The following is a 24,095-nucleotide window of genomic DNA, read 5'->3' on the forward strand; positions in this document are numbered from 1 at the left end:
GACATAAAAGGTAAGAAACAAATGAAAGGAGAAGAAACTCTTATTTAGAAGGAGGAGACAACAACACATAAAGAGAGGGAATCGCAACTGGGCTTACTAAGCAGATTCCTTATGTTTTCATAGGAAACACTTTAGCTTTTCGTTGTTTTCAGTTACCTACAAGTCTTTGGACTTTGTGTTGTTCGATTTAGTACGACAACAGATTAAAAAAGGACCTCTCCTAAAGCTTTTAAAAACTAAACAATCTTCAAATGCTCCAAATTGTATTAGCGTTGATTTTAAAAAGTATAATCTCCTCCATATGTCATAATCTTGCCACTGATACAAATAAAAATAACAAGAAGTTCCGAGTTACATTTGTCAGATAACGAACCGGCCATCTCTTGTCTTGTGTTTCATCTTACTAGTTACTCAAGGTGACGATGAGATTTGAAGTTTCCCACCAAGAAAGGAGCAGCTTCTTATATATTTTTCATGTACTATAAGTTTATCTGTAAATACCTTTTCCTCTTTATGGTGTTTTCTCTTGCTTGCCGATTCTTCTAGCTTCTTAGTTTCTCCTTTCTCAAGTTTTCTTATATTCTCTCCTACATGTCTTCGCATCCCTTCTCTCTCCCATCCCAAGAAATCTTAGATTCTATGATTCTCTTTTCTCTTCATCTTTATAATAAGATATATCTATACCTGAGAGGGAACTTCTTCGCTACCAATTCTTTCTTTCAGCTCTATCAAATCCCAAGAACCTGAAGACTATCTCTCTTCTTTCTCTCAAAACTCAAAAGCTTTAACTGGAAAGAAAATGACTCACCGTATAGCTTCTCGATGTTTCTCCATCATGCTTCTATGTCTTCTAATCACTTCACGTAATCTCTCTGCGTCTGATAACATTAGAATAGTGAATAAGCTTTGTTTGTTTTTCCTGTGATTCTGAATATTTTTTGTTCTAAAAGGATGCAACGAACTGACCTGATTTTTGTAATGATTGATTTCAGCTCTACATGTTATAGCTCAGGGTCAGGGAGGAGGACAAGGTGATATACCAGTTGTTAATCCTACAGCTCCCGATGGTGGTACCACCACCACACCAACCATAACCCAACCATCACCGCCTTCCTCAACATTCCCAGGTCCAACTACGCCAACAACTACACCAACTGGTGGGTATCCACCCCTTGATGGAACTACACCAACAGGTGGTTACCCACCACTTGGTGGCACCTCCCCTCCAGGTGGTGGTGGCGATGTTGGTGGTGGTTATGGTGGTGGTGGTGACACTGGTGCAGGTGGAGGAGGAGGCGGTTATGGTGGTGGTGCACCTGGTGGAGGAGGAGGAGGTGACACCGGTGCAGGAGGTGGTGGTGCAACTGGTGGTGGCGGTGGTGGAGACACTGGCGGAGGTGGTGGTGGTGGTGGTGGTGGTAGTGGCCAGTATTGTATAGCGAAAGCAAATGCTTCGCCAACATCATTACAAGTGGCTTTGGATTATGCTTGTGGGTATGGAGGAGCTGATTGTGGCCAGATCCAACAAGGTGCAGCCTGTTACGAGCCTAACACCATTCGTGATCATGCTTCCTTTGCTTTCAATAGTTATTACCAGAAGCATCCTGGTTCTGACAGCTGCAATTTTGGAGGGGCAGCACAACTCACCAGCACAGATCCAAGTAAGACATATTAGAACTTTTTTATGCACACTTCTACAAAGAGTCTAATCATAAGAGACAGGAAACTAGAATTAAGTTACCTGCATAGCATCCATGTTTCCGTTGTCTTTGCTACCTCCATGGGATGTGTGAGCTACTAGAAACCTCCACAACTGATAGATGTTTTGAGTATCTTGAATTAGTTCATGAACCTAAGAATACTATCCCACCAAATGATTATAATGTGTCAAAGAGCTAGATAACTAGAATTTTCACCTTTTACGCCAAAGATAAATCTGAGACTTGGTATTCATATCTGCTGTTATACTGCTCCAGGTAAAGGAAGCTGTCACTTCTCATCATCATCAGGAACAGTCAGGTATGATTCTCTATCCTAAATTAGCACCTTAACCTGCCAAAAAGTGACAAAATAACAGTGATGTTTATGCCACATGCAGCACAAGCCCACCAAGTCAATTAAGTCCACCGGATTTTAATTCCCCACCATCTACATACCCACCCCCAATAACTACTCCAAACACAGGCATAACTGGTTCTGGACCACCATTCGGCGTGGCAGAGCCAACCGGGCTTCCAAGTTCAGCAACCCCTGTGTCACATAGCCTTCTCTCATTATTTACAGCAGTCGGGATACTAATGCCACTGCTCAGGGAAAATTATCTTTAAAAGGAAAAAGTGTCAGGGTTTCAATCATTCTCTGCGAATTATGAGGCGCGTTTTCCATATCTACCTTCACGTTATACGGAGTTCGAGAAAGCAGCTGTCATCAGCAAGAAGATTTTAATCCAAGACCTTACTCTCACCATCTGTTCTATTGCTATAGTTCATCACTGAAATTATATTTATTTAGTAGGAGATATTACAAAATCAAAGGGCGTAGGATATATACATTCTTGTAGAAACATTCAGCATAATGTATCTCTCCACAGTTGTAGAAAATAAAATACTTAGGGAACGGTTAAAAAATACAAAAGCAATGTCAGACATAATTAATTATGGAAAGATATAACAGAAAATAATGTGAAAGCTACTTCAAGTACTTTACCAGCAACGTTCCAAATCAGGTAGGCACGCCGACATTGACAGACAAGCTCCATGATACCTGCAGCATTTCCAAACAGTTTCTACAAGGATGACAATATCCTTAATATGCTCTATCCAAGTCATGATCTTAAGTATTAGTTTTTAATCCAGCTCCTTGTGGAATCATACATGACTAAAAGATCAATCTAGTAGCAGCAAGTAGTGCCAAATACAAGCATCTGATAAAGAGGATAAATATGCAAGCACGTTTGCATTAAGTATTGAAATTGAGCAAATAAATATAGCACATTATTTTATGTCTCTTCATAGAAATTGTTACAGTGCTTTTTACAGATGAGCCCTTTTGTTAGGAGCATAGTTATATCAAGAAAAGGAACGATACAACTGCGACACCAATTATTGCTACAGTGGCAATAACTGAATTTTGATCAAATGCTTTCTGCAAGCTGCCTGCTCGTGAGAAATGCTGGAAAGCCAGAAAACAAGAGATTGCTAAAGAAAGGATAGCCCCTTCTTGTTTCCCTCTGCATGTATATGAATTCAATAAGGCCGACTAAAGAAAAGAAAACCTTGATCACAAGACATTACATTTGTAAGACTCTAACCTTATGCTCATAACTTGATATGGTGCCACAATCACCAAGAGTAATGCAATGAATGGCAGCTCAAGTTCACCTATAAACAGGGAATTTTATAAGAATTACAAACAAAGGCATGCATATTCTTCTGCAAGTTGAAGATCTGGCGTGAATCCAGCCAGCTTAACTTGATAATGGAAATTTGAGGCTTTGATGTTGGAAACTAGCATGAATTTCATTCCCAGTAAATGGCAGTTGAACATAAAAATCCAACAGTAGAATTCAACACCCTATAACCCACCCTACTTGAAGATGAATACGAACCTGGAAACGAGAAGAAAAGTCGAGTAAGAAGCGCCAGAAATGCTGCCCAGATTCCATATTCACCCCTGCAAATTAGATGCAGGATTTTAAGTATAAGGGCTTCAAGATTTCTATAGGAGCATAAAAAGTTCTCTCATCCAGCAAAACAAAAAAAAGAAAGGAACAAAATCCACAAGCATTGGTAAATGACAATGTATCATATAGCCAGCCATGAAAAAGCTTACTTCATCCAGGAAACAATGCCCAATGGTGCTTGTAGAGCGAATAGTGGAACAACAAAGGACTTATGGATACCAGTACCCCTTGCAAACATCAATGCGCTAGAAAGAAGAAACAACATTCAGCACAGAGATTAAACTCATATGCTGCTGACAATATGAATCAGTGGAAATAAAAGAATTATCAATCTCAATTTACTTCCACACACGATTCCAAGGCATTCAAACGTATCAAAAATCATGTAAGCAAGGTTTGTATAAATGTCACTGATTCACACATTTAATTCTCTTTTCCGAAATCATCTGCTATAATCCGAATCGAGCTATAACTTGTAATGAATCCACACGTCGGAATATTTCCAACAGCATATCATAGTTAATGAGAGTGAGAGATCATACACGCAAGAAATTGTGGAGATCCATTGTAGATTATGAACAGACAACATCGGAGCAGCATAACAGACCACACTCGATCCTCTCTTCCTCCGCTTCTCAACTTTCGTCAGCACCGTAGCGGTTCGGCGACGATCAGCCGATGACCTACGAATACACTCGTTTACTTAAACGACCCGGAAACAATCGAAATCCACAGATTGAGAAATTTGAAAAAACCGCGTGTTTCCATGTCACTATACCTCAGCGGATTGAAGCAAAGAGAACTCGTAGCGTGACCTAGACCAGAGAGAGCTGAAGGACGAGGCCGGAGTTGAAGCGAGAGAAATGGTTTCTGATGGTGAAGTGAGACGATCCGGGACGATGAGAGACAGAGACTCGCCATGTAATTGTTTAGACTAGTTACGGTGGTGAGAAGATGACGGAGTGAACTCTTTCCGTTAAATTAGTATCATTTGCATAAATCCATGATCGTTACGTGGACGGTGTATATTGCACGACATATGCTTCAGCCTTCAAGGCGCAATGCAAATCTAACCACGTAGGATTCCACGTCAGCTTTAAAATATCCCAATTCACACAAAACATGACAAATTATGCATTGTTTTAATTTTTCAGATTCATTTTGATTTTATTTTGATATATTTCTTTTTTCGAAAATTTTATAAAAAGAATTGTAAAGAACAAATACAAGCATCATTATGACATTATTTGTTTCCCTTCATACACATTGTTACACTGATTTTTACATATGAGAGTTCTTTTTGTGCGGTAAAGGAGAAAAGTTATAACAAGAAAAGAAGTGATACAACAGTGAGACCAATAATGGCTACAGTTGCAAGAACTGAACTCTTCTCGTATGCTTTCTCCAAGCTGCCTGCTTTTGAGAAATGCTGGAAAGCAAGAAAACAAGAGATCGCTAAAGATATGATAGCACCTTCTTGCCTCCCTCTGCAAGTATATATATATAAATAAAAAAAATTATTAACGAGTCTCTCTATAAGTATATAAAACCTTGATGATCACAATTCACAAGTGACAATAACATTACATTATTCTAAGATTCTAACCTTATGCTCATAACTTGATGTGGAGCAACAATCACCAGGAGTAATGCAATAAATGGCAGCTCAAGTTCAGCTATAAATAAAGCATTGTATAAAAATTATATATCACAACACTAAAATTACATAGCCTGTAACCCAACTCTACTCAAAGAGGAATAAGAACCTGGAAAAGTGAAGAAGAGTCGAACAATAAGCGCCAAAAATGCTGCCCAGACGCCATATTCTCCCCTAGAAAATATAAGATGAATAAGTTTAAGGTTAGCAGCTTCAAGATGGCTGTGAAAGCAACAAGCATTGGTTATTCAAATCACCATAGTAAAATCTTACTTAATCCAGGCGACAATGCTGGATGGTGCGTGTAGAGCGAATAGTGGAACAACAACGGACTTATGGATACCAGTACCCCTTGCAAGAATCAATGCACTATAAAAAGAAAACACCATTCAGTATATTTATTATATTGTTATAGTGCTGATGACATTATGAAAACAGAGGAAACTACAGAGTCAACCATGGCAATTCACGTCTATGTAATGTAACTTATACATCATACATCATCATGTCATGTGTTAAGAAAATCACAGTAGAAGTGTCTGTGTGTGAGAGAGAGAGGTCATACATGCAAGAAATTGCAGAGACCCATTGTAGATTATAGACAGAAACGGGAGAAGCATAACACACCAAACTCGACCCTCTCTTTCGCCGTTTCTCAACCCTAGTCGAAACCGAAGCGGTTCTGGTTCGATGACGATCAGCCAATAACCTAACACACAAAAACTATACTGTTTGAGAATTTGAGAATCTGAAATCATATGTTTCTAGTGGATTAATATATATATAAAATTAATCACCTTAACGGATTGAAGGAAACAGCACCAGTAGCGTGACCTATGCCGGAGATATTCGATGTACAAGGCCGGACTTTTAAAGAAAGAATAGGTTTCTGGTGGTGGAGAGAAACGATCCGGGACGATGAGAGACAGAGACTCGCCATCATTGTATCGTAATGTATTGTGTAGTAAGACGATTGTGTTCTACTTTCTGTTAAAATTAGTAATAATCAGTTGTGTCAATTATATATGAGGCGTTACGTGGGAGTGGGACGTGTGGATTTTTCGTGGCAAATGCTTTTGAAGTGGAGCCTTAGTATACCACTACACGTGATTGGGAAAACGAGAGTCCGACGTTAACAATCAATCAAGGAATCTTTGAATCTCCACCGTTGGAATCAAACTCATATATGCAAATCCCACCCCCACTTTGGATTCCATGTCAGCCAGCTTTAGCATTATCTTATTCATGGGAACGTGACAAAATTTCATGTCGATCAAAAGATAACTATTTTAAAATATAATTAGAAATATGAAAATATTGTTTTTTGTTTTTGTTTCGTTTTTGTTTGCCAAATATCAAAGTTACAAGCCAGTTTTTGATGCCGACATAACACCTTCAGTTTCAGCCTTTCAAATAATGTTCTTTCTTTCTACTGTGTTTATAATAATTTCTAAGAATCCAACTTGTGTAATGGTTTTGCAGTCTCGCAAAGTCTGAAAGTGGTTGTTTCTACTCTTGTAATAATGTGTATTACCTAGTTCTAATGTTATTGTAAGAATCATGACTTGTGAAGAAAACAAAGACTTCTATCAAGAAAAAACACATAAGACTTGAGAGTACTCTTTTTCTTACTGTACAAATTGCCAAAGCTTATATATAATAGAAAGTAACAAGAGTTACAACATAATACCCACATAAAACCGAGTATTCATGGTTTTTTTTTTACATATACTCCATGGAAGCAAAAAAAAAACACATGAAGAAAGAAAAAAAAGAAAAAAAACAGAGTAAGTACTCCCACAGCTGCAGGCAGCATTTCAAACCTGCAAATCGAAAACAAACTCTGCAGGGTGCTGCATCAGTTAAACTCTGCCTTTCACCAATATGTACGGTTAAAAATTAGTACTTCGAAACAAAACAGCCATATCACAACACTTGAGTCTTCTTTAATTAACTCTTGTGTCAGCTTCTCTCTCTGGCATCATCATCGAGCTTAAGAGAGTCAAGGATATCCACATTCTTAGTTTCCTCATCAACAGCCTATAAAACAGCAAAACAAAAAAAAAAACTAAACCAATAAGAAGTCAAAAGATCCATCTCTAGCTAAAATGCAGGCAGTATTAACTTCCTTAGGGATCATCAGGATTTGTAGTTGTTTCAGACCAAAAGAGTTATGTTTTTACCAGTTCAACAGAGTCTGGATTGTTAGGGGTATCGAAGATAATTGGACGACAACGCATATCTTCATTCATCAAGCTTGAGTTCTGAAAATGGGCTATAAGGGCAGTTTTTCCTTGTATCCGAGCATATGCTAGTGAAGCTACTTTCTCACTGTTAAACTTCTCCCACTTCTTCCCGTTAAATGCCTGCGAAAATGGAAATTTCTGTTAGTTTTTATTCTGAGTGGTCTTAACTAAAGATAACAATATCTTAAAAGGAAATTGGAGAGAGAAGGATACCTCGTAAAATGGAATGATGAGTTCTGGAGAGAGCATATTGATGAAAGCGTAGCCAACATTGCATTTGTTCTGCAAACCAAACAGTTACTTACCGTGTGTTGTATCAGTTACTGAACTCGTAACTTTGAATCACTAATGAATCTTTACCTTAAAATCAATGGGCAAATAGAGAAAGTTGTAAGTTCCTTGGTTCTTTTCATCAATCGCAGCTAACAACATCTTTGAGGTGTATCTGTTAATAACATCATGAAAGACACTCAGATCAGGAATCTGGCTGTATCATAGACGTAACAATAAAGAAAGAAAAGCTTACTTATTTGGAATGTTTTTAATCATCAAGGTAGTCCGAGAATCCTCTCCGTTAAGAATTTTGTCCAAATCAAGTTGAAACTGTTTCCTGCTTTCAACCTGCATTGAATTGTTCTCAACTCTACGAGGCCTTCCATTTTCATACAAACCATCAAAGCCGGAGGAGAGCCGTCCTGAGTTTAGACCGCTGCTTAAGAACATGGGGTTGAATCTCGGTGAAGACATCATTCTGTAACTTGAAAAACCATTTTCGGCAATGCTTCCAGGGTTAAGGATCCCATTATTTGTCATTTTAGACGGGAAACTTCCACCGTTGAGACCCATTCCACTCATTCCTTGAAGACCAACAGTGTTCATGAACAAAGGGTCCTTTGAAGACTCTGGGGCAAATCCAAAATGCTTTTCTAGAGGAACACCAGATGGTGCAGACCCAACATGGAAGTGATGATGGTTACGACTTTGATTTTGATGCTGATGTGGAAATGGAACAGACCTGTCTACCCGAGATGAGAAGAGTGGATTCCCAGTGGATGATGTTGACCAAACCGAGGAACTTGAAGGTTCAGAGCGTGTGTTAGGACTTCCCCAGAGAAACTCTGAACCTGACAACGTCTCAATTCCACCTCCGTTTGAGAGTAACGGACCAGAAGGAGAGAGATTTCCTGTGTACTTGTTATCCAGCTTTGGCTCTTGGAACAAATGCGATGACTGTTGGAAGACGTTGCTACCCATTTGAGCCCTGCCAATGGGTGCAAGCTTCGAGCTTGGTCCTTGTGAATTTAGAGCAGACGCCAAACCAGACAAGTGGCTGTTCCTTGTAGGACTTAATCCGAAAACGGGTGACCTACTAAGTACACTTTGAAGCGGACTACCCTCCACAGGACTATTCAGCAGCCAGTTACCTGCCACCAAATCAAACAGTTTTAGCCTTTGAGGATGTCAAAATTTACAATTTCGTTTAAAGGGAAGCATATAGAAATATACTCACTTGGAGGAGAGTTTGCCATGGGTGAACCAATCATTGGTAGGTAATGCAAATCATCATGTTCAAGGTCTTGGTTAAGTTGCAACATCAGGCTGGCAGATCAAATAACGGTCAGAGGTAAAAAAAAATTATAATGGCATTAACTATTGTATGAGGCAGATATAAGAAAGAAGCAAACCTTCGACGAGCTCCTCCAGGGCGACTAGGTTCAACCTTTATACGTTTTCCAGCAATCTCACACCTGTTTAATGCCTTCAATGCTGCTTCAGCACCTCGAACATCATAAAACTCAACGAATTTGTGATGCCTCTTATGTGGTGTTTCCCTTATCTGTTTTTTGGGAGGAAAAAACAGTACTTAAAATGGATGTTTTTTCTTTCAAACCAGCTCAACAATATCAAATACACTATGTTTGTCATGAAAAAATAAAAAGAAAGATATCTATCACCTCTTTGATCTCGCCATGTACACCAAAAATTCCATGCAAGTCATCATTAGAAATTGAAGGATCCAAGTTAAAAACCACCAATGTCCCCTGATTCATATCTTTCTCAGATGGATTATCCTACAGATACAGAGGAAACAGGTACAATAGAAGCAAATTAGAGCTGCTACAAGAATTGTTGACAGTATTAAAAAGAACCACTAGCAAACCTTAGGAATTGAGAAGTGAATATCCAACTTTCTCCGTCTTAATGGCTTATTCTGTAAAGACCGCATAGCCATTCGAGCAGAACGGATGTCATAATAAGATATCATGACAAATCCCCTATGCTTACAAGTAGTATACAGCGTTCTGATGTCACCGTATTGCTGCCACATCACATAAAGGAGGAGGAAAAAAACATCACCCATCAGTGTCTGTAAGTTTGTTATAAAAAATCCAACAGTTTCAGGTCAATATTCGTTGAAGATACCTCAAAGAGAGCTGTGAGTTCAGAGTCCTCTACATTGCTGTTAATATTCCGGACAAACAAAGTTCTCGAGGGGTGTTCACCGTAAGGATGCTCACCAGCAACTGTCCCGGCACCATTTTGAATATTGAATTGCGGAACTGCATTTCCACCAAGACTTGAAAGGGACAATCTTGGAGGACCACTCATGCTCATGTTTTCCCGAAAATCAGTGTCAAGTTCCATTCCTCCTCCACTACCAAAAAGATCAAAATCATCAGCATCTGGTAACTCGCTCAGTTCAAGTTCATCCATCATCCCAGTCAATAGATCTTCTTCATCAGGAAGCAGGTTTCCAATAGAATGAGATTCAATGTCATCAACACTTTCTTGAAACTTGTTAGGACGAGAAACAGCACTATCATCAATCCGTGAGAAACCATATCTGTTGTCACTCAATTGCACTGCAAACAAAAAAGCAAACATATAAAGCAAAAGAGAGAAAGAAGATATGTATATATAATAATGATGAAGGGATCTCGTTTTTACATTTTCCATGGGGAAGAACAGGTAAAGAACTGGAGAACAAAGTAGCATCGGTGGAAGGATGATGGTGACGACCAAATCCAGGGAGAATCCCCCAAGCTCCAGCCTCTGCTTCGTGTGGTATATCCATTAAGCAACTTCTTTCTTTGATCTGCTTTTTCGTATTTTAATTAAGAAAAACAAACCCATCAGCTCACATTTTATAATAATCCTATTCAAACTAGAACCATATACATTAAAGTCTCACAGATCAGATATGCTTTATTAATCAAGATATAAGAGTGAACAACACATTTGAAATCTTAGGTCATGTGTAGGAAAATTAACATGCAAGCAAGTAAGATTGATCCAAGGACGAAATCAAAACCTTAAACCAACAAAAATAATCTTTTACATACAAAAGGGGCATGAAAATAAATATTTTTTTTCTTCTTTGCTGCTGAAGAAAGCTGAGCAATTTGACTAAACCAATACTAAAAAGTCGCAAATTTATGGAAATCAGAATTAAAAAAAGAAAAAGAAGATCGTTGAGCAATTAAAATGATTAGACAAAAAAAAAAGAGAGGACAACTCCAAAGATCAAAGAAACAGAACTAGGTTGCTTGGTAACAAACGAAACTAACCGAATTAGCTAGTTCTATGCTCCGATCATCAAAAAGCTTAAACCTTTTAAGAAACACTAATGATCGAAATCGCCGACAAAAACAAAAAAAAAAATTCAGAAGAAACACTTTAAGAAGGGGTTTAGACTTTACAGACGAAACCCAGAAACAAAGTGTGGAAATTTCAGTTGAAAAAGAAAGAACACAATCGATTGACTACAAGAAAGAAAAAAACATCAAAAACCCAGAAATCAAAATAAGTTTGTGTACCTCAAAAGAAAAAGAATTGGGAAATTGAAAAAGGGAGAGAGAGAGTTGATACCTCAAAATGTGCAGTTACCAACACAGACGATGATCACGATACAAACCACGATGAAGAAAAGAGAGAATCTCTACCAACCAAACAAAAATAAAACCTCCCCCAAGCAAAAAAGAAAAAAAAAAAATATGAAGTAAGAAGAAAATTTGGACTTGTCTCTTTTAATTATTTTTTTGGGGTTTAATAGAAAGAGAGAGGGAGAGAGAGAAGAAACAATAATGTGAGAGATAAAAAAAATAAAATAAAAAAATATCAGAGAGAACAGAGAGAAAGTAGTGAGAATGATTGATGTGTCTAAAGGACTAAAGAAAGAGAGGTTTTTTTTTCTTAACTGAATTTAAATACAATTTTGAGTCCGATCCTTTTTCATTTTTATTTTTACAAGTATGCTTTGATTTTGACACTTCCGTGTTTATCTCTCTTTATTGTATCATCCATCTTTTTACATAGGAGTAATAATAAGTAACTCTATCCATAAACATATTTTAATCCTATCTAAACAATAGTGTTTATCTTATTATGTTGTCAACGTATCTAACTGGTAATGCTAATATGCATTTTCTTTATTACCATACACGTTTATTATCTAACTAATGTAATGAGATAATAATGGATATACCAACTAAAATATTTCAGATTCTTTGGACATGTACAATGTATCCATACGGAATTGTCATCTATGTTCGTTTTTTTTCTGTATTTTGTTTTCTCAGGTTTACATGTTTTTTTACAAAAGAGTTTTTATCCATATTAGAATAAGAAAAAGTAAATTAACAGACTAACAGTTAGAGAGTTTATGTTTTGAGCAAATATAAGGTAATGTTAATATGATAATGTTTTGTAAGTTTCACACGAATAGTAAGTATGTCAATTAAGAGGTCATCCTTTAAAACTATATATAATTGATGATGGCTTTAGAAAGTTTCCAATCATACCCATAAATTCGTCGTAGCTTCTTACATTATTTTATATCCCCAAGTTGGATAGAAACGGAACCTAAGTATATGTCTTTTAGCTTAATTGACTGAGTATTGTTATTATCCAAAAGTAAATTACCAATACATGTTGTCGAATAAACGAACGGATGGGTAAGTCAACGACGAACTAGTTTATGTAGTTTAGTGTAACATCTCACGTAAAAATACATACAAATAAGTACTAGTTAATTACTAGAATCACTCGGCATTGATCTTACGCCATACGGACCATACCCAATCATGTATCGAAATAGACCTATACTATACATTTGACCCAAGTAATGCGACATCTTTAAGATGTGTAGTTGGTTTGATGAAATTTATTTCAAAACATACTATCCTACTCACTAGTTTATTATTTTTTCCATATCTTATAATCAATGATTGAAATGGATATATCCATGTTTTAGTATATACTATAGCATCGAACGTATCATAACATGACAAATTATACGCGGAGAGGTCGGAAAAGTCGAAAAGATTTTCATAAAAAGTGACTTGGATAATGTTGTTTTCTATATATTTTACATATATTTTATAGTCCCATAACATAACAATTGTGATGTCAAGTCATCATCGTCCACATAATATGAAAATAATGCTTATGTAAATTGGCTTCAATTATCCTTACTTCCGGATATCAATATATCAAAACTTAAACGTTGATACGTGATGCTATGTAATAATATTCACGGATTTGAATAGTTACGTTGTTTAATGAATTTAAAACATGTTAAGAGGAAATAGACATAGCATATATATATATATATATATCTATTTTAAAAGAATGTAAAATAGAGAATTAGTGAGATTCAATACGAAATAATTAATATCACCGAGTCAGCATAATGACTAGTTTATCACAAATAGGTAAAGATATATACACCACACTACATTCATATAACTGGACCCCCTTAATAATTTAATTTAATTATTTATTGCTAGTTTGATTTCTTCACGTTAGAGCTATAATGTATACTATATAGTACAGAATACAAAAAGATTATATAATTAAGGGGTTAACATCATAGGCTCACTTAAATTAACATCATAGGCTTATAGTTTTTTTTTTAATATATAATTAATCTGATCCACAATTTTGCTAGTGATATTGCTTTACGGCTTGGGTGATGTTAAGAAAAAGAGAGGATATTGCGAAGCCACGTCAGGATAATCTTGAAGCATATGCCATAATGCTACCATGAATCTCTTCATTAGATAAACATCAGTAACCTTTTGAATGACTCAAATTAGTTTTTAAATTAATTTATATAGTATAGTAGAAATTTATATAAAAATGAAGTTTCTGTTTTTTACGTTAAGTGATAAAGAGTTGTTTTTATTTGGAGAAAAGAACAACATATTGTAAACTGCACTGACTGATTCAATCTTGTTATAAGAAAATATCGACTGAATTCATAAATATTATGAAGTCCAATTTTGACATGGTCGTTTATATATTATATGGTTTAAAATATATAAATTCCGGTGTGACGTAAATAAAACTTGGAATATTTGTACTTTTCTCCGGAAATATAATTACATATTTGGAAATTTAGATCATTGAATTTCTTGAAAAGATTATTAGGACATTGACTTACGAATCTCATATATGACAGTTGCGTACGGGCGTCACTTGTAGATGTGTCCTAACTAGTTGTGTTCGATTCGGTTCGAATTGTACCTTATTATATTTTTTTTGGTTGCTTGGTTAAAAGAGTTAGTTGAACCAATTCTATTGAAATATCCTTGAAGACTAGATATATATATTGTACAAGTTAAGCTCAAGTGTGAATGAAATTAACAAATAGTATTAGTACAACAGAACGTACATTATTTCTGGTTTGATGAGAGACAAACAAAAGAGAGGGAGGGGTTGGTTTGGTATAAACAAACAGAGTCATTGTCTGAAAGACGTCGAGTGTAAAGTTAAAAGACCTTCTCGTTTGCTTTGCGTCATAGAATACAAATCCTTATTATCCTCCATGTTTCCCTTTCTTCTTTTCTTTTCTTGTGGTTCTAAAATGATTACGCAAACTACAATCATACATTTGTACTTAAATAAATTACTTTACATCGTAGGTTGGTTTCAGTTTTGTTGTTGGCCCCAATAGAGGACAAAATTAGAAGCTGTGAATCAAATTCCATATCACACTCTTTGTTCTTTTGCAAACTTAATTCAATTATATATATATCTACAGAATCAATTGTGTACACATGACCGATTCAAATATATAGATAAACTTCCTAACTTCCTTCCTAGTAAGAACAACACACACACAATGCCACAAACATCCATTTGACGTATGCAGAGTTTAGTTTGGATGTATTTGTTGGGACTGCATATACATTCTTCTACGAGCTAAGCTGAAATACTTACACAGCTTAGCTTAAACAAGGGGACCAGAAAAGAAACGAGCAACCTTGGAATCTATACCTTGGGAGAGAGAGCAGCAAAGAAAAAATTATGATACAGAAGTCACTTCTGGAGGAGCAGAGCACTGCATTGAGCCATGATCTTTGAGGCTCTCGTGTTTGATTTTGATTTTTTTTCATGTAAACACAGAGCATTGCATCACCAACCATCACTTCTGTGTTTTCATAAGTTCCTTCTTTATCGCCTCTTTTGCTATTGGTGTGTCAGTCTTCATCTGAATTATGGGCCTTACATTGGGCCTATAGTATCGTAGATGTAAGTTAAACATAGGCCGAGATCCATATGTAAAGCGGTGCTGAATAGAGAAACCCTAAAAACCTAAGCAGTCTTCTGCTTCTATATAAAGGGAAAACCCTAACTCTAGCTTTAACCAAAAATTCAACGACGGCATTTTATAAACACTGATAATGTTTTGATTTTTCTTCCGATGATGAGCTAGTTGTTAGTGAATTAGGTGTTGTTTGTGTCTATATGTTTCTTCGTTAGCTCAGATTAGTTTTATCTTTGTGATTCTCTTACAACCTTTGAGGAAAGTGATGATATGAAATTGTCGCCCCAGTCTTAATTTGCATCCATTACGATGGAATGTAATATGGTGATTGACTATTTTTGTCTGATTCTTCTCAAAACACTCTCTTTCTTGTTCTTTAATTTAGTCTTGTGGATATGATGAAATGGCATTAATGTTTTGTGACACCCAGTCTGATCTGCTTTTGCAGAGTGATTGATTTGCCATATTTGCTGATCCATTTTCACTATTTTTTGTGTTTTCAGTTTTATGAATTTGATTCAAAGTTTTGATTTTTATTAGAGGAATGAGGATATAATTCCATACGTCTGCAAATCAGAAATACAGTGTTGATACAATGACATGCACTACCATCTGACCTCTTCTGTATCCTGTCTTCTTGTTTGTTTTTGTTTTGAGTCCTTTGTTTTCTGCAATCAATGATGAAATTATGTCAAAGTTCAATGATTATACAATGATTATCAAATCACTAGATCACCATCTTTCGGCTGAGATTGCAAGTTTTCTCTTTTCTATCTCGTTGTGTTGTTTTTGGGAGAATGCCTACGGTATCTGATGTCCAAAGTTGAAAAAATGTGTTTGGACATTTCGTTTTTCTTAGGCAGAAAGTGAAATCAGGCTTTGCGACACTGTTAGCTTCTTATAACCATAAGCTACCTGTTACTTTTATACCTGTTTACATCTACTTATCAACTGGTTAGGTTTTTGTCTCCCTATATCTGTCGTGTTTTATAGTGTTACTGTTACGTTCGTACTTATGCAGGTTATGTTTCGCTTGCATCTCTGGCGTGGAAGAGGATTCTTAAGTCGATATCCTGGTTACTAATTCGATCTTCTTCAATTTTTTGAAGAACACCTACTGTCATTTATTGAATTGTAATTGTAATACCAAGTCTTTATGACCCCAAATATAAATAAAGAAATTTCTCATTTTTGTATTTTAGTTACTGCATAATCTCTTAGTAGCAAAATAATTTAACCTCCATAATTTAACCATGAAGTTGATAGCCAAAGCCTCTATTTTCTTTTGGTATCTATTCGTTATGAATGTAAGCTGAAATAAAACCATGGACACAATGAAACCTCAATGTTTTCTTTGCAGGCAATCTTGCCAGTTTCTTTGTAATGGAATTTCAATTCATGATTGCTTTTTGGAAGTAGATTGTAATCTAGCTGATTTGAAGTGGAATTTGAATTCATGATTGCTAATCGAATTTGAAGTCACGAAGACCTACAGAAACCTAGCTTTATACATAACAAGAGGCGAAGTTACCACTATATATTGTGATGGACCAGTAAAGAGTTTTGTGTTCCAGTGTAAAATAACTGCTAGCATATTTACAAATAGCTTTGTAATGGTATCAAATACTCTAAAATACTAACAATTGCTGACTCCGTTCTTGTAGTTGCAACGAGCATTGTGAAGAACATCTAGCACTAGATATTGACACTAACAGAGCCTTTTCAGTGTCTCCGTCGATTCGTCGTTGTACCAATTTGATGAGATACTCCAAGAAAACCGAATCGAATGGCAAGGTGATTGGTCCACCCGTTGGGAGTCCAAACTCTTCTTCAGATATCTTCAAGAGCTCTTGAAAAACAGAGTTGCTCAGGTAGCTTATCGGAAAAGCAAAGCGTTTGTTATCTGCCGTGTAAACTACAAAACATCCCTTCTCCACAGCGGTTGAGCTGCTGGTAGTAGCTGTGGACTTGTGAAATGAGATTCTTTTCCTGTGGAGAGCTGCTCTCTGTTGCCATTTCTTGGCCATCTTGAGTAGTTTCTTAGTGTTGATCATCTTGTTCTTGGAAAGAGAGCAAACAAATATATTACTTGAAAGTTGTGTTGAAGAAACCTTTGTATTAGTGCAAGCTGTGATTGATGAAAAATGCTATAAGCTTTGTTGTATTTATATAGAAGGAGAAATTAATAGATTTAGAAATGAATTGGTGATAAGCTATCAAACACCTAACCAGACACAAACACATGCTTATGTTTCTACTCAGTGTGATCATAACTCATAGGGGTCCTAAGTTGGTAGCTAGTCAATCATGTCTGCTAATGAACTTGTGGACTATATACAACTTCTTGTGAGAATTGAGTAGACATGACATGTGTGTATGAAAATTCTATATGGACATTTTTATGACAAGAATTAGGTACCAAGACTTTGATGAATAATGCAGCAAGAGGCTGTTGTAACATTATATAGATATATATATAATGAGTAGTTGAGAACTTGTCAAGCAGACAAGACAAGTCTTGAAGACAAGAGCAGCCAAAAACCCAAACTCATGTTTGCTTAAGGGTCCCCATGGTGGTTAGTTGATCGATCCATTAGCTACTTCAAATGTGAGTCACACAAATATTAGATCAAGCTAAGCAGGGAACCTCAAATCTGGTTAAAATCAATGATCATATAGATCAATACAATGAAACACATGTGAGATGAACCAAAAAATGAGAAACATGTAGGCTTCTCACATTCCTGCTAAAAAGCTCATATTTTTATTGAGATCAGATCGGTCAAAGGGCATGTTCTAATGCAGTCTGTATACTATCTGTGCCTTTTCACAGTTTTCTTGTTCCAGAGATGGTTTGATGTATAATAAGGCATTTAGTTAGTGTGTGTGAAATTTGACTTGATGCGACTGCAACATTTTCCATGATAAACACTTTTTAGATTAATTTGTAAAAATGATTAATAAGTTTAACGAGATGATATGTTTTTTTTTGTTAACGACAACTGATGTTATAATGGGCCTAAACGGGCTTAGCAGGTTTGATCAAAAGGAAATGGGTAGCCCGTTTATTATTATTTTTTTCTGTGTAAACGACGTAGTTTCACTTAATGGACTAAAAGCATCGCAGCCTCAGATTCTGATCCTCACAAAAACTTTCAGCTCCGCCTCGATAACCTAACAAGTTTCGGAAATGTCACCTTTGTCGTTGGATCGGAAAATGATGAATTCATCACCTTCCATACCGATTGATTTCATGGTGGAGATCTTGTCGAGATTGCCTGCAAATTCAGTCGCCAGGTTTCATTGCGTGTCGAAGCTATGGGCATCAACGTTGAGTAGCTCATATTTCAAGGAGTTGTTCATGGCCAAGTCTTTAGCTAAGCCGCGCCTCTTGTTCGCCATCGGGGAAAACGGAAACGACAAAGGTAAAGCCAAAGGGTATGGTATGTGGAGCTTCTTCTCCTTGCCTCAGCTCGAGAATCCATTTGAGAAATCAACGTCGTCGACTACTCTTGTAGCATCCGCTGAGTCTCATGTGCAGAAGTTTTCTCCAGCCAGTATAGATATCGATTATTATAGTAACATAAAGTATTTCTCATGTGGCTACAACTCTGGCTTGATCTATTTCCATGGTTCTCGATACCAAGGTAGACCTGTGATTTGTAACCCCAACACAGGACATTATGCTGTCTTACCTAAAAAGTATACTTACAGAAAGGCGTATAGTTTTTTCGGGTTTGATCCGATTGACAAGCAATACAAGGCGTTGTTTATGGCTTATCCATCTGGTCCTGGTCATCATAGTGTTCTTACTTTTGGAGCTGGAGATATGAAGTGGAGAAAGATTGATTGTTCAGTTCGACATGAGATTAAGAGTGATGGGGTTTGCATCAATGGCGTTCTGTATTACTTAGGTGACACATCTGATTGTGATAATGATGCTCATGAAGGATTGTCTGATTATGTGGTAGTTTGCTTTGATGTTAGGTCTGAGAAATTCAGCTTTATTTGCGTAGAAAGGTTTTGTCGATTGGTAGACTATAAAGGAAAACTAGCTGTGGTGTTTTGGGAGGATGATTTCGACTTTTATGAGGCTGCTACATTTGAGTTGGATGTCGACGATTATTTGGAGGAAAATCTCAACGCTGTTGCCAATAATGAGCTGCATGTTTGGGTTCTGGAGGATGTTGAGAAACAGGAGTGGTCGAAACATGCATACTGCTGGAGTACTGATGGTATATTTTTCCGTCGCCAGGTTTCCATTGCTGGAGTGACTGCTTCGGGTGAAATTGTGTTTTCAACGCGCAAGTATACACCTAAACAACCGTTTTATGTTTTCTACTTCAGTCCCGAACAGAACACTCTCCAACGTGTTGAAATCCAAGGTTTCGGTGAAGCGTTTAAGAAACCTTGTAGCGTTCTCACCGTTGTGAACCACGTAGAAGATCTTCATGTTAACGATTCAGAACTGCTCAAGCCATCCTTTGAGGATTCAAATTATTCAAATTCAGATTCAGAGTGACAAGAGACAAGGGAAAGAAGATATGATGATTCATTGGAGTTAGGTGAAAGCAATGAGCATGTCATTTTGTGCTCTTTATCTCTTATCATGCTTTTTTTTTTCGCCTTTATAAATAACTTATTAACATCTCTTGTTCTTGTTCAGTCTTGTTTGTTGTTCAGTCTTGTTTGTCATATGAACTATCGATGAATTATAGTGAATGACCTTTTAGCAGCTAGATCACTTTTTGTCAGAATGACTTGAAGATTTCAGAGATTTACAGGAAACTGTTGAAAGAAGTGATTTTAAGTTAGATGAAAGTCTCCATCTAAACGGAAGTTAATTTTGTATTTTGATAAGACAGGACAACTTAAAAGAGAGACAAAGCAAAAATTTGTATTTCTGAAATGATCTGTCTATCTAATCTGCTTTAAACTATGAAAAAACATATAACTAGACTTAAACTCTAAAATACAAGCAGTTGTTTTTGAGTAATACTACTTTGCAGTTCTTGTGGTTGCAAAGAGCATCTAGCACTTGAGATTGACATCAACAGAGCCTTTTCTGTATCTCCATCCATTCGTCTTTGGATCAGTTTGACGAGATACTCTAGAAAAGCCGAATCAAATGGCAATGTGATTGGTCCTTCCGTTGGGAGACCAAACTCTTCTTCTGATATCTTCAAGAGCTCTTGGACAATAGAGTTGCTTAGGTAACTTATTGGAAAAGCAAAGCGGATGAAATCGGCTGTGTAAACCACAAAACATCCCTTTTCTACAGCAGTTAAATTGTTAGAAGCCCTTGACCTCTGAAATGAGATTCTTTTCCTGCTTAAGGCTGCTCTTTGTTGCCATTTCTTGGCCATCTTCAAGAGCTTCTTAGCGTTTATCATCATTTTCTTGGAAAAATATTTTGATTCAAAGAGATATGGATAAAGAAAGAGAAAAGAATTGTTTGTAGAGTTCTCTGAATAAAAGTTATGATTGATGAAGTATACCAAAGGCTTCTTTCATTATTATATAGAAGGAGAAGCTATTAGGGGGATTAGATAGGCTTTCTGAGCAACCTAAACAGACACAACACATGCTTATGTTTCTAATCTATGTGATCATAAGGGTCCCAAGTTGGTAATCAATTAAGTCAGCAAATCAACTTGTGGAGTGTGGACTGAACAACTTATTATGAGAAGACATGATCATGTGGGAATGAATCTTATAGGTTACACACACAAGAGAAGAGAAGCCAAAAATGCCAATTATATTCGTCCTTCTGTACAGCTTTGTTTCGTAGCAGTAAGGGTCCGTAGTTGGTGGTCCATAAGCTAAATCAAATGTGAGTCACAAAGATAATAGATCAAGTACTTATTACTCAGGGGACAACAAGTCTTTTTTTGAAATCAAAGACAGAAATGTGGTTAGAATTGATGATGCAATAAAAAGATACAAAGAAAGACATGTGCTAGTGAGTAGTACTGAGGCAAAGATGAATAGCTTGTAGGTCCTTTAAAAAAGACAGTGAATCAACTATTCCTGACAAAATTTCACATTTCCTTTGAGATAGATTAAGCTTAGTTCATACAAACATAATTCGTTGGTACTTATCTAGTCTTGTATTACTTTTAAGTGATTCATAAGGATAGTGAATTGACATAAATGATAGTTTTAGCTTCTGCACCATTTTTTTTTTTTTGACAGATTGTTTCAGAGCATAACAGTTTGATTAAACGGTCACAACAAGTGTTGTTAAAGTTATCTCATTTTAATTTGTTTAGAATGAAGGTTGATTTTGGAGATAGTCAAAAAGAGTAACATAAGTAATAGTTTGTATTTCTGTATTAATCTGTCTAATCTAATACAGTAGAGTCTTTACAAACACAGAAATTGATACACTCTAATTCTTTAAAGTACAAGCAAATGTTGACTACTCTGTTCTTGTTGTTGTAAAGAACATCTTGCACTAGAGATTGACATTAACAGAGCCTTTTCTGTGTCTCCATCTATTCGTCGTTGTATCAATTTAATGAGATATTCCAAGAAAACCGAATCGAATGGCAAGGTGATTGGTCCACCGGTGGAGAGGCCAAATTCTTCTTCAGATATCTTCAAGAGCTCTTGGAAAACAGAGTTGCTCAGGTAACTTATTGGAAACGAAAAGCGGATTTTATCGGATGTGTAAACCACAAAACAGCCCTTCTCAGCAGCGGTTGTTGAGCTGCTGGCAGTAGAAAATGATCTCTGAAATGAGATTCTTTTCCTGCTTAAGGCTGCTCTTTGTTGCCATTTCTTGGCCATCTTCATGAGCTTCTTAGTGTTCATCATTATTTCCAAGGAAAAGCTTTTTAGATTGGAATGAGAAAAGAGACTTGTAATCAAGCTGTGCTGTATAACTCTTTGAATGCAAGTTTGGATGATGAGGAATCGTATAGGCTTGTTAGACTATATATAAAGGAGAAACTTTAGGAGTTTAGATAAAATTAAGAGCAGCCATACCACACAGAATACATGTGCCTGTCTTTGTTGTATATGATCATAAGGGGTCCAAAGTTAGTAACCAATCTTGTCTGCTCATAAGATTGTGGATAAAAAACCTCTCCTGAAAAGACATGACCATGTGGATGTGGGTATGAGTCTTATACATTAGTATTACAATTCAATTTAAACACATAGACATGTGCTAGTGAATGAAGGATGTAGAACTTGTAGGCCCTTTGATGTTCTCGCCAGAGAAGTTAAAACCTGCAGAAATTTTAGTTGTTACATAGAGTGAAAAAGTTTCAACAACAGCAATGAATTTAAACTTTGCAGGAAAAAAATGTCATCAGAAATTTTGTAGAGACTAAACTTAACATTTTCAATCAAAATAGAACAAGTACATACATACAGACACAAAGTTTATCTTTGGACTTTGGTAAAACTTAGCCTAAGACGCACCATAACCATGAGGATGAGCTGCATACACTCAAGTAGTCATTTAGGAACATTAGGGTCTTGTTCAAGTAGGGTATAACCTCATGTTTAGGAACCTGAAGATTCATATTGTGCTTGTGGATTGTTCTTTTGATTTTTCTCTTTGGATCATGAGGTTCATGAGATTAACGATGAGGTCCCAGGGATATTGAATTCATATTGTGCTTATAATCTCTCACAAGTTTTAGTATAGTGTTCAATCTTCCAGCATAATTGTGTAGACCCTATAGAAAAAAAGAACCAAACAATAGATTGATTCTCCACATCAGTAAATAATCAATTACAAGAAGAAAAGTGTTAAACCTTAGAGGATTCAGTTGATCTATATTTTAAAGGCAGACCGTTTCAAATTGATGATATCTTCCGTTAAGAGCGCTGAGGGTGAGAATGTGAACTCTTTACTATTAAGCTTAAACAAACCTGTAAGCCTGGCTGCAGGAAAATATTGGCTTTTGGTGATGAGCTCTATAACATAATCTGCAGAACGATGTTTTGAAAATATTGGCAGTCCTTCTTCTTGTGTGGCTTTACATGTGGGATGTTCAGTGTAATTATAGTGAATGAAACTTTTGGCTTCCAGATTTCTGAGATTTATATGAAACTGTCACAAAATGTGACTTTTGAAGTTATATGTTTTTCTTTTTAACCTTTTGAAAGGAAGTTTCTTTTGATTTTGATTTTGATTTTACTTATGAGAGACAACTTAAAAGAGAGACAAAATAAGAATAGTTTGTATTTCTGAAATGCGCTGTCTATATTAACTTTACAAAACACATAATTTTTTGCTAAACTCTAGAATACAAGCAACTGTTGAGTAATTCTACTTTGTTGTTGTTGCAAATAGCATCTAGCAGTAGAGATTGACAACAGTAGAGCCTTTTCTGTATCATCATCTATTCTTCGTTGGATCATTTTGATTAGGTACTCCAGAAAAGCCGAATCAAATGGCAATGTGATTGGTCCTTCCGTAGGGAGACCGAACTCTTCTTCAGATATTTTCAAGAGCTCTTGGACAATAGAGTTGCTCAGGTAACTTATTGGAAAAGCAAAGCGGATCTTATCCACCGTGTAAACCACAAAACAACCCTTCTCTGTAGCGGTTGAGCTACTAGTAGTAGCACTTGACCTCTGAAGTGAGATTCGTTTCCTGCTTAAGTCTGCTCTTTGTTGCCATTTCTTGGCCATCTTGATTAGCTTCTTTGTGTTCATCATCATTTTAAACAAAAGATTTAGATCGGAAAGTGAGAATGGAGGAGAAGGTTTGTAAGTTCTGTTTGTAGAGCTCTTTAAACGAATGTTTTGGTTGATGAAGAATACCATAAGCTTGTTTCATTATATAGAAGGAGAAACTATTAGATAGGCTTTTTAACAAGCTCCTGAGCAATCAAACCAGACACAACACATGCTTATGTCTCTACTCTATGTGAACACTAAGGGCCTCCCAAGTTGGTAATCAATTATGCCTCCATATCAACTTGTGGACTATATAAT

The 24,095-nt window shown here is 36.4% G+C and overlaps 9 protein-coding genes and 4 non-coding genes across 15 annotated transcripts; 6 read left to right on the forward strand and 7 right to left on the reverse strand.

The window, feature by feature from the left end:
* Window positions 1-94: 94 nt before the first annotated feature.
* Window positions 95-2,657, forward strand: LOC17900754 (loricrin). Its single transcript, XM_006303554.2, has 4 exons — window positions 95-863; window positions 993-1,661; window positions 1,977-2,019; window positions 2,099-2,657. The coding sequence occupies exons 1-4, from the start codon at window positions 800-802 to the stop codon at window positions 2,325-2,327; spliced, it is 1,005 nt and encodes a 334-aa protein (XP_006303616.1). The 5' UTR covers window positions 95-799; the 3' UTR covers window positions 2,328-2,657.
* A 281-nt stretch (window positions 2,658-2,938) lies between these two features.
* Window positions 2,939-4,638, reverse strand: LOC17898614 (cold-regulated 413 inner membrane protein 2, chloroplastic). Of its 2 annotated transcripts, XM_006305807.2 has the most exons (6): window positions 4,461-4,633; window positions 4,225-4,365; window positions 3,832-3,927; window positions 3,608-3,672; window positions 3,311-3,380; window positions 2,939-3,229 (listed from the first exon to the last, which is right to left on the reverse strand). In XM_006305807.2, exons 1-6 carry the CDS (start codon window positions 4,601-4,603, stop codon window positions 3,064-3,066), a joined length of 681 nt encoding a protein of 226 aa, XP_006305869.1. In that variant the 5' UTR covers window positions 4,604-4,633; the 3' UTR covers window positions 2,939-3,063. The 2 variants fall into 2 exon arrangements, with proteins under 2 accessions (XP_006305869.1, XP_023645718.1); XM_023789950.1 differs by lacking the exon at window positions 3,832-3,927 and having other exon boundaries at window positions 4,461-4,638.
* Window positions 4,639-4,895: 257 nt separating this feature from the next.
* On the reverse strand, window positions 4,896-6,340 carry LOC17899984 (cold-regulated 413 inner membrane protein 1, chloroplastic). The gene is made up of 6 exons (XM_006305509.2): window positions 6,137-6,340; window positions 5,905-6,048; window positions 5,613-5,708; window positions 5,449-5,513; window positions 5,289-5,358; window positions 4,896-5,169 (listed from the first exon to the last, which is right to left on the reverse strand). Exons 1-6 carry the CDS (start codon window positions 6,280-6,282, stop codon window positions 5,004-5,006), a joined length of 687 nt encoding a protein of 228 aa, XP_006305571.1. The 5' UTR covers window positions 6,283-6,340; the 3' UTR covers window positions 4,896-5,003.
* Window positions 6,341-6,949: 609 nt separating this feature from the next.
* On the reverse strand, window positions 6,950-11,580 carry LOC17897317 (protein MEI2-like 5). 2 transcript variants are annotated; one of them, XM_006306725.2, is made up of 12 exons: window positions 11,456-11,580; window positions 10,535-10,682; window positions 10,010-10,449; window positions 9,747-9,905; window positions 9,541-9,657; window positions 9,271-9,422; window positions 9,096-9,184; window positions 8,112-9,009; window positions 7,946-8,030; window positions 7,799-7,867; window positions 7,523-7,705; window positions 6,950-7,379 (listed from the first exon to the last, which is right to left on the reverse strand). In XM_006306725.2, the coding sequence occupies exons 2-12, from the start codon at window positions 10,659-10,661 to the stop codon at window positions 7,302-7,304; spliced, it is 2,397 nt and encodes a 798-aa protein (XP_006306787.1). In that variant the 5' UTR covers window positions 10,662-10,682; window positions 11,456-11,580; the 3' UTR covers window positions 6,950-7,301. The 2 variants fall into 2 exon arrangements, with proteins under 2 accessions (XP_006306787.1, XP_023645334.1); XM_023789566.1 differs by lacking the exon at window positions 11,456-11,580 and adding an exon at window positions 11,155-11,377.
* Window positions 11,581-15,395: 3,815 nt separating this feature from the next.
* On the forward strand, window positions 15,396-15,486 carry LOC111828772. Its single transcript, XR_002832533.1, has one exon. It is a non-coding gene; the product is annotated as a small nucleolar RNA U31b (small nucleolar RNA).
* A 42-nt stretch (window positions 15,487-15,528) lies between these two features.
* LOC111828776 lies at window positions 15,529-15,614 on the forward strand. The gene has a single exon (XR_002832537.1). It is a non-coding gene; the product is annotated as a small nucleolar RNA snoR4a (small nucleolar RNA).
* A 60-nt stretch (window positions 15,615-15,674) lies between these two features.
* Window positions 15,675-15,759, forward strand: LOC111828812. Its single transcript, XR_002832572.1, has one exon. It is a non-coding gene; the product is annotated as a small nucleolar RNA Z195/SNORD33/SNORD32 family (small nucleolar RNA).
* Window positions 15,760-15,806: 47 nt separating this feature from the next.
* On the forward strand, window positions 15,807-15,894 carry LOC111828814. The gene has a single exon (XR_002832574.1). It is a non-coding gene; the product is annotated as a small nucleolar RNA Z196/R39/R59 family (small nucleolar RNA).
* A 690-nt stretch (window positions 15,895-16,584) lies between these two features.
* LOC17899969 (auxin-responsive protein SAUR64) lies at window positions 16,585-17,260 on the reverse strand. Its single transcript, XM_006304422.2, has one exon. It carries the CDS (start codon window positions 17,189-17,191, stop codon window positions 16,766-16,768), a length of 426 nt encoding a protein of 141 aa, XP_006304484.1. The 5' UTR covers window positions 17,192-17,260; the 3' UTR covers window positions 16,585-16,765.
* Window positions 17,261-18,302: 1,042 nt separating this feature from the next.
* On the forward strand, window positions 18,303-19,876 carry LOC17896697 (F-box protein At2g16450). Its single transcript, XM_006304793.2, has one exon. The coding sequence runs from the start codon at window positions 18,328-18,330 to the stop codon at window positions 19,657-19,659; it is 1,332 nt and encodes a 443-aa protein (XP_006304855.1). The 5' UTR covers window positions 18,303-18,327; the 3' UTR covers window positions 19,660-19,876.
* Window positions 19,877-20,023: 147 nt separating this feature from the next.
* LOC17898508 (auxin-responsive protein SAUR63) lies at window positions 20,024-20,609 on the reverse strand. The gene has a single exon (XM_006304490.2). The coding sequence runs from the start codon at window positions 20,531-20,533 to the stop codon at window positions 20,105-20,107; it is 429 nt and encodes a 142-aa protein (XP_006304552.1). The 5' UTR covers window positions 20,534-20,609; the 3' UTR covers window positions 20,024-20,104.
* An 845-nt stretch (window positions 20,610-21,454) lies between these two features.
* LOC17897960 (auxin-responsive protein SAUR67) lies at window positions 21,455-22,045 on the reverse strand. Its single transcript, XM_006305709.2, has one exon. It carries the CDS (start codon window positions 21,954-21,956, stop codon window positions 21,537-21,539), a length of 420 nt encoding a protein of 139 aa, XP_006305771.1. The 5' UTR covers window positions 21,957-22,045; the 3' UTR covers window positions 21,455-21,536.
* Window positions 22,046-23,332: 1,287 nt separating this feature from the next.
* On the reverse strand, window positions 23,333-23,900 carry LOC111828564 (auxin-responsive protein SAUR63-like). The gene has a single exon (XM_023776808.1). The coding sequence runs from the start codon at window positions 23,817-23,819 to the stop codon at window positions 23,397-23,399; it is 423 nt and encodes a 140-aa protein (XP_023632576.1). The 5' UTR covers window positions 23,820-23,900; the 3' UTR covers window positions 23,333-23,396.
* Between the last annotated feature and the right edge of the window lie 195 nt (window positions 23,901-24,095).

This window comes from Capsella rubella, unplaced genomic scaffold, assembly GCF_000375325.1.
Source record: "Capsella rubella cultivar Monte Gargano unplaced genomic scaffold, Caprub1_0 scaffold_1, whole genome shotgun sequence".
Lineage (NCBI taxonomy): Eukaryota > Viridiplantae > Streptophyta > Magnoliopsida > Brassicales > Brassicaceae > Capsella > Capsella rubella.

Excerpts from the sequence above, each read along its gene's own strand:
- LOC17898508 (XM_006304490.2), bottom strand. The coding sequence starts at position 20,533 with ATGATGATAAACGCTAAGAAGCTCTTGAAGATGGCCAAGAAATGGCAA.
- LOC17900754 (XM_006303554.2), top strand. The coding sequence starts at position 800 with ATGACTCACCGTATAGCTTCTCGATGTTTCTCCATCATGCTTCTATGT. Across the intron at positions 1,662-1,976 it reads ACTCACCAGCACAGATCCAA|GTAAAGGAAGCTGTCACTTC; the intron begins GTAAGACATATT and ends ATACTGCTCCAG. Across the intron at positions 2,020-2,098 it reads TCATCATCAGGAACAGTCAG|CACAAGCCCACCAAGTCAAT; the intron begins GTATGATTCTCT and ends TGCCACATGCAG.
- LOC17898614 (XM_006305807.2), bottom strand. The coding sequence starts at position 4,603 with ATGGCGAGTCTCTGTCTCTCATCGTCCCGGATCGTCTCACTTCACCAT. Across the intron at positions 3,673-3,831 it reads GGCATTGTTTCCTGGATGAA|GGGTGAATATGGAATCTGGG; the intron begins GTAAGCTTTTTC and ends TCTAATTTGCAG. Across the intron at positions 3,381-3,607 it reads ACTTTTCTTCTCGTTTCCAG|GTGAACTTGAGCTGCCATTC; the intron begins GTTCGTATTCAT and ends CCCTGTTTATAG.
- LOC17899984 (XM_006305509.2), bottom strand. The coding sequence starts at position 6,282 with ATGATGGCGAGTCTCTGTCTCTCATCGTCCCGGATCGTTTCTCTCCAC. Across the intron at positions 6,049-6,136 it reads GTTTCCTTCAATCCGTTAAG|GTTATTGGCTGATCGTCATC; the intron begins GTGATTAATTTT and ends TTTGTGTGTTAG. Across the intron at positions 5,709-5,904 it reads GTCTCTGCAATTTCTTGCAT|TGCATTGATTCTTGCAAGGG; the intron begins GTATGACCTCTC and ends TTCTTTTTATAG.
- LOC17899969 (XM_006304422.2), bottom strand. The coding sequence starts at position 17,191 with ATGATCAACACTAAGAAACTACTCAAGATGGCCAAGAAATGGCAACAG.
- LOC17897317 (XM_006306725.2), bottom strand. The coding sequence starts at position 10,661 with ATGGATATACCACACGAAGCAGAGGCTGGAGCTTGGGGGATTCTCCCT. Across the intron at positions 9,423-9,540 it reads TACATGGCGAGATCAAAGAG|ATAAGGGAAACACCACATAA; the intron begins GTGATAGATATC and ends CCCAAAAAACAG. Across the intron at positions 9,010-9,095 it reads CATGGCAAACTCTCCTCCAA|GTAACTGGCTGCTGAATAGT; the intron begins GTGAGTATATTT and ends ATTTGGTGGCAG.
- LOC17896697 (XM_006304793.2), top strand. The coding sequence starts at position 18,328 with ATGTCACCTTTGTCGTTGGATCGGAAAATGATGAATTCATCACCTTCC.
- LOC111828564 (XM_023776808.1), bottom strand. The coding sequence starts at position 23,819 with ATGATGATGAACACAAAGAAGCTAATCAAGATGGCCAAGAAATGGCAA.
- LOC17897960 (XM_006305709.2), bottom strand. The coding sequence starts at position 21,956 with ATGATGAACACTAAGAAGCTCATGAAGATGGCCAAGAAATGGCAACAA.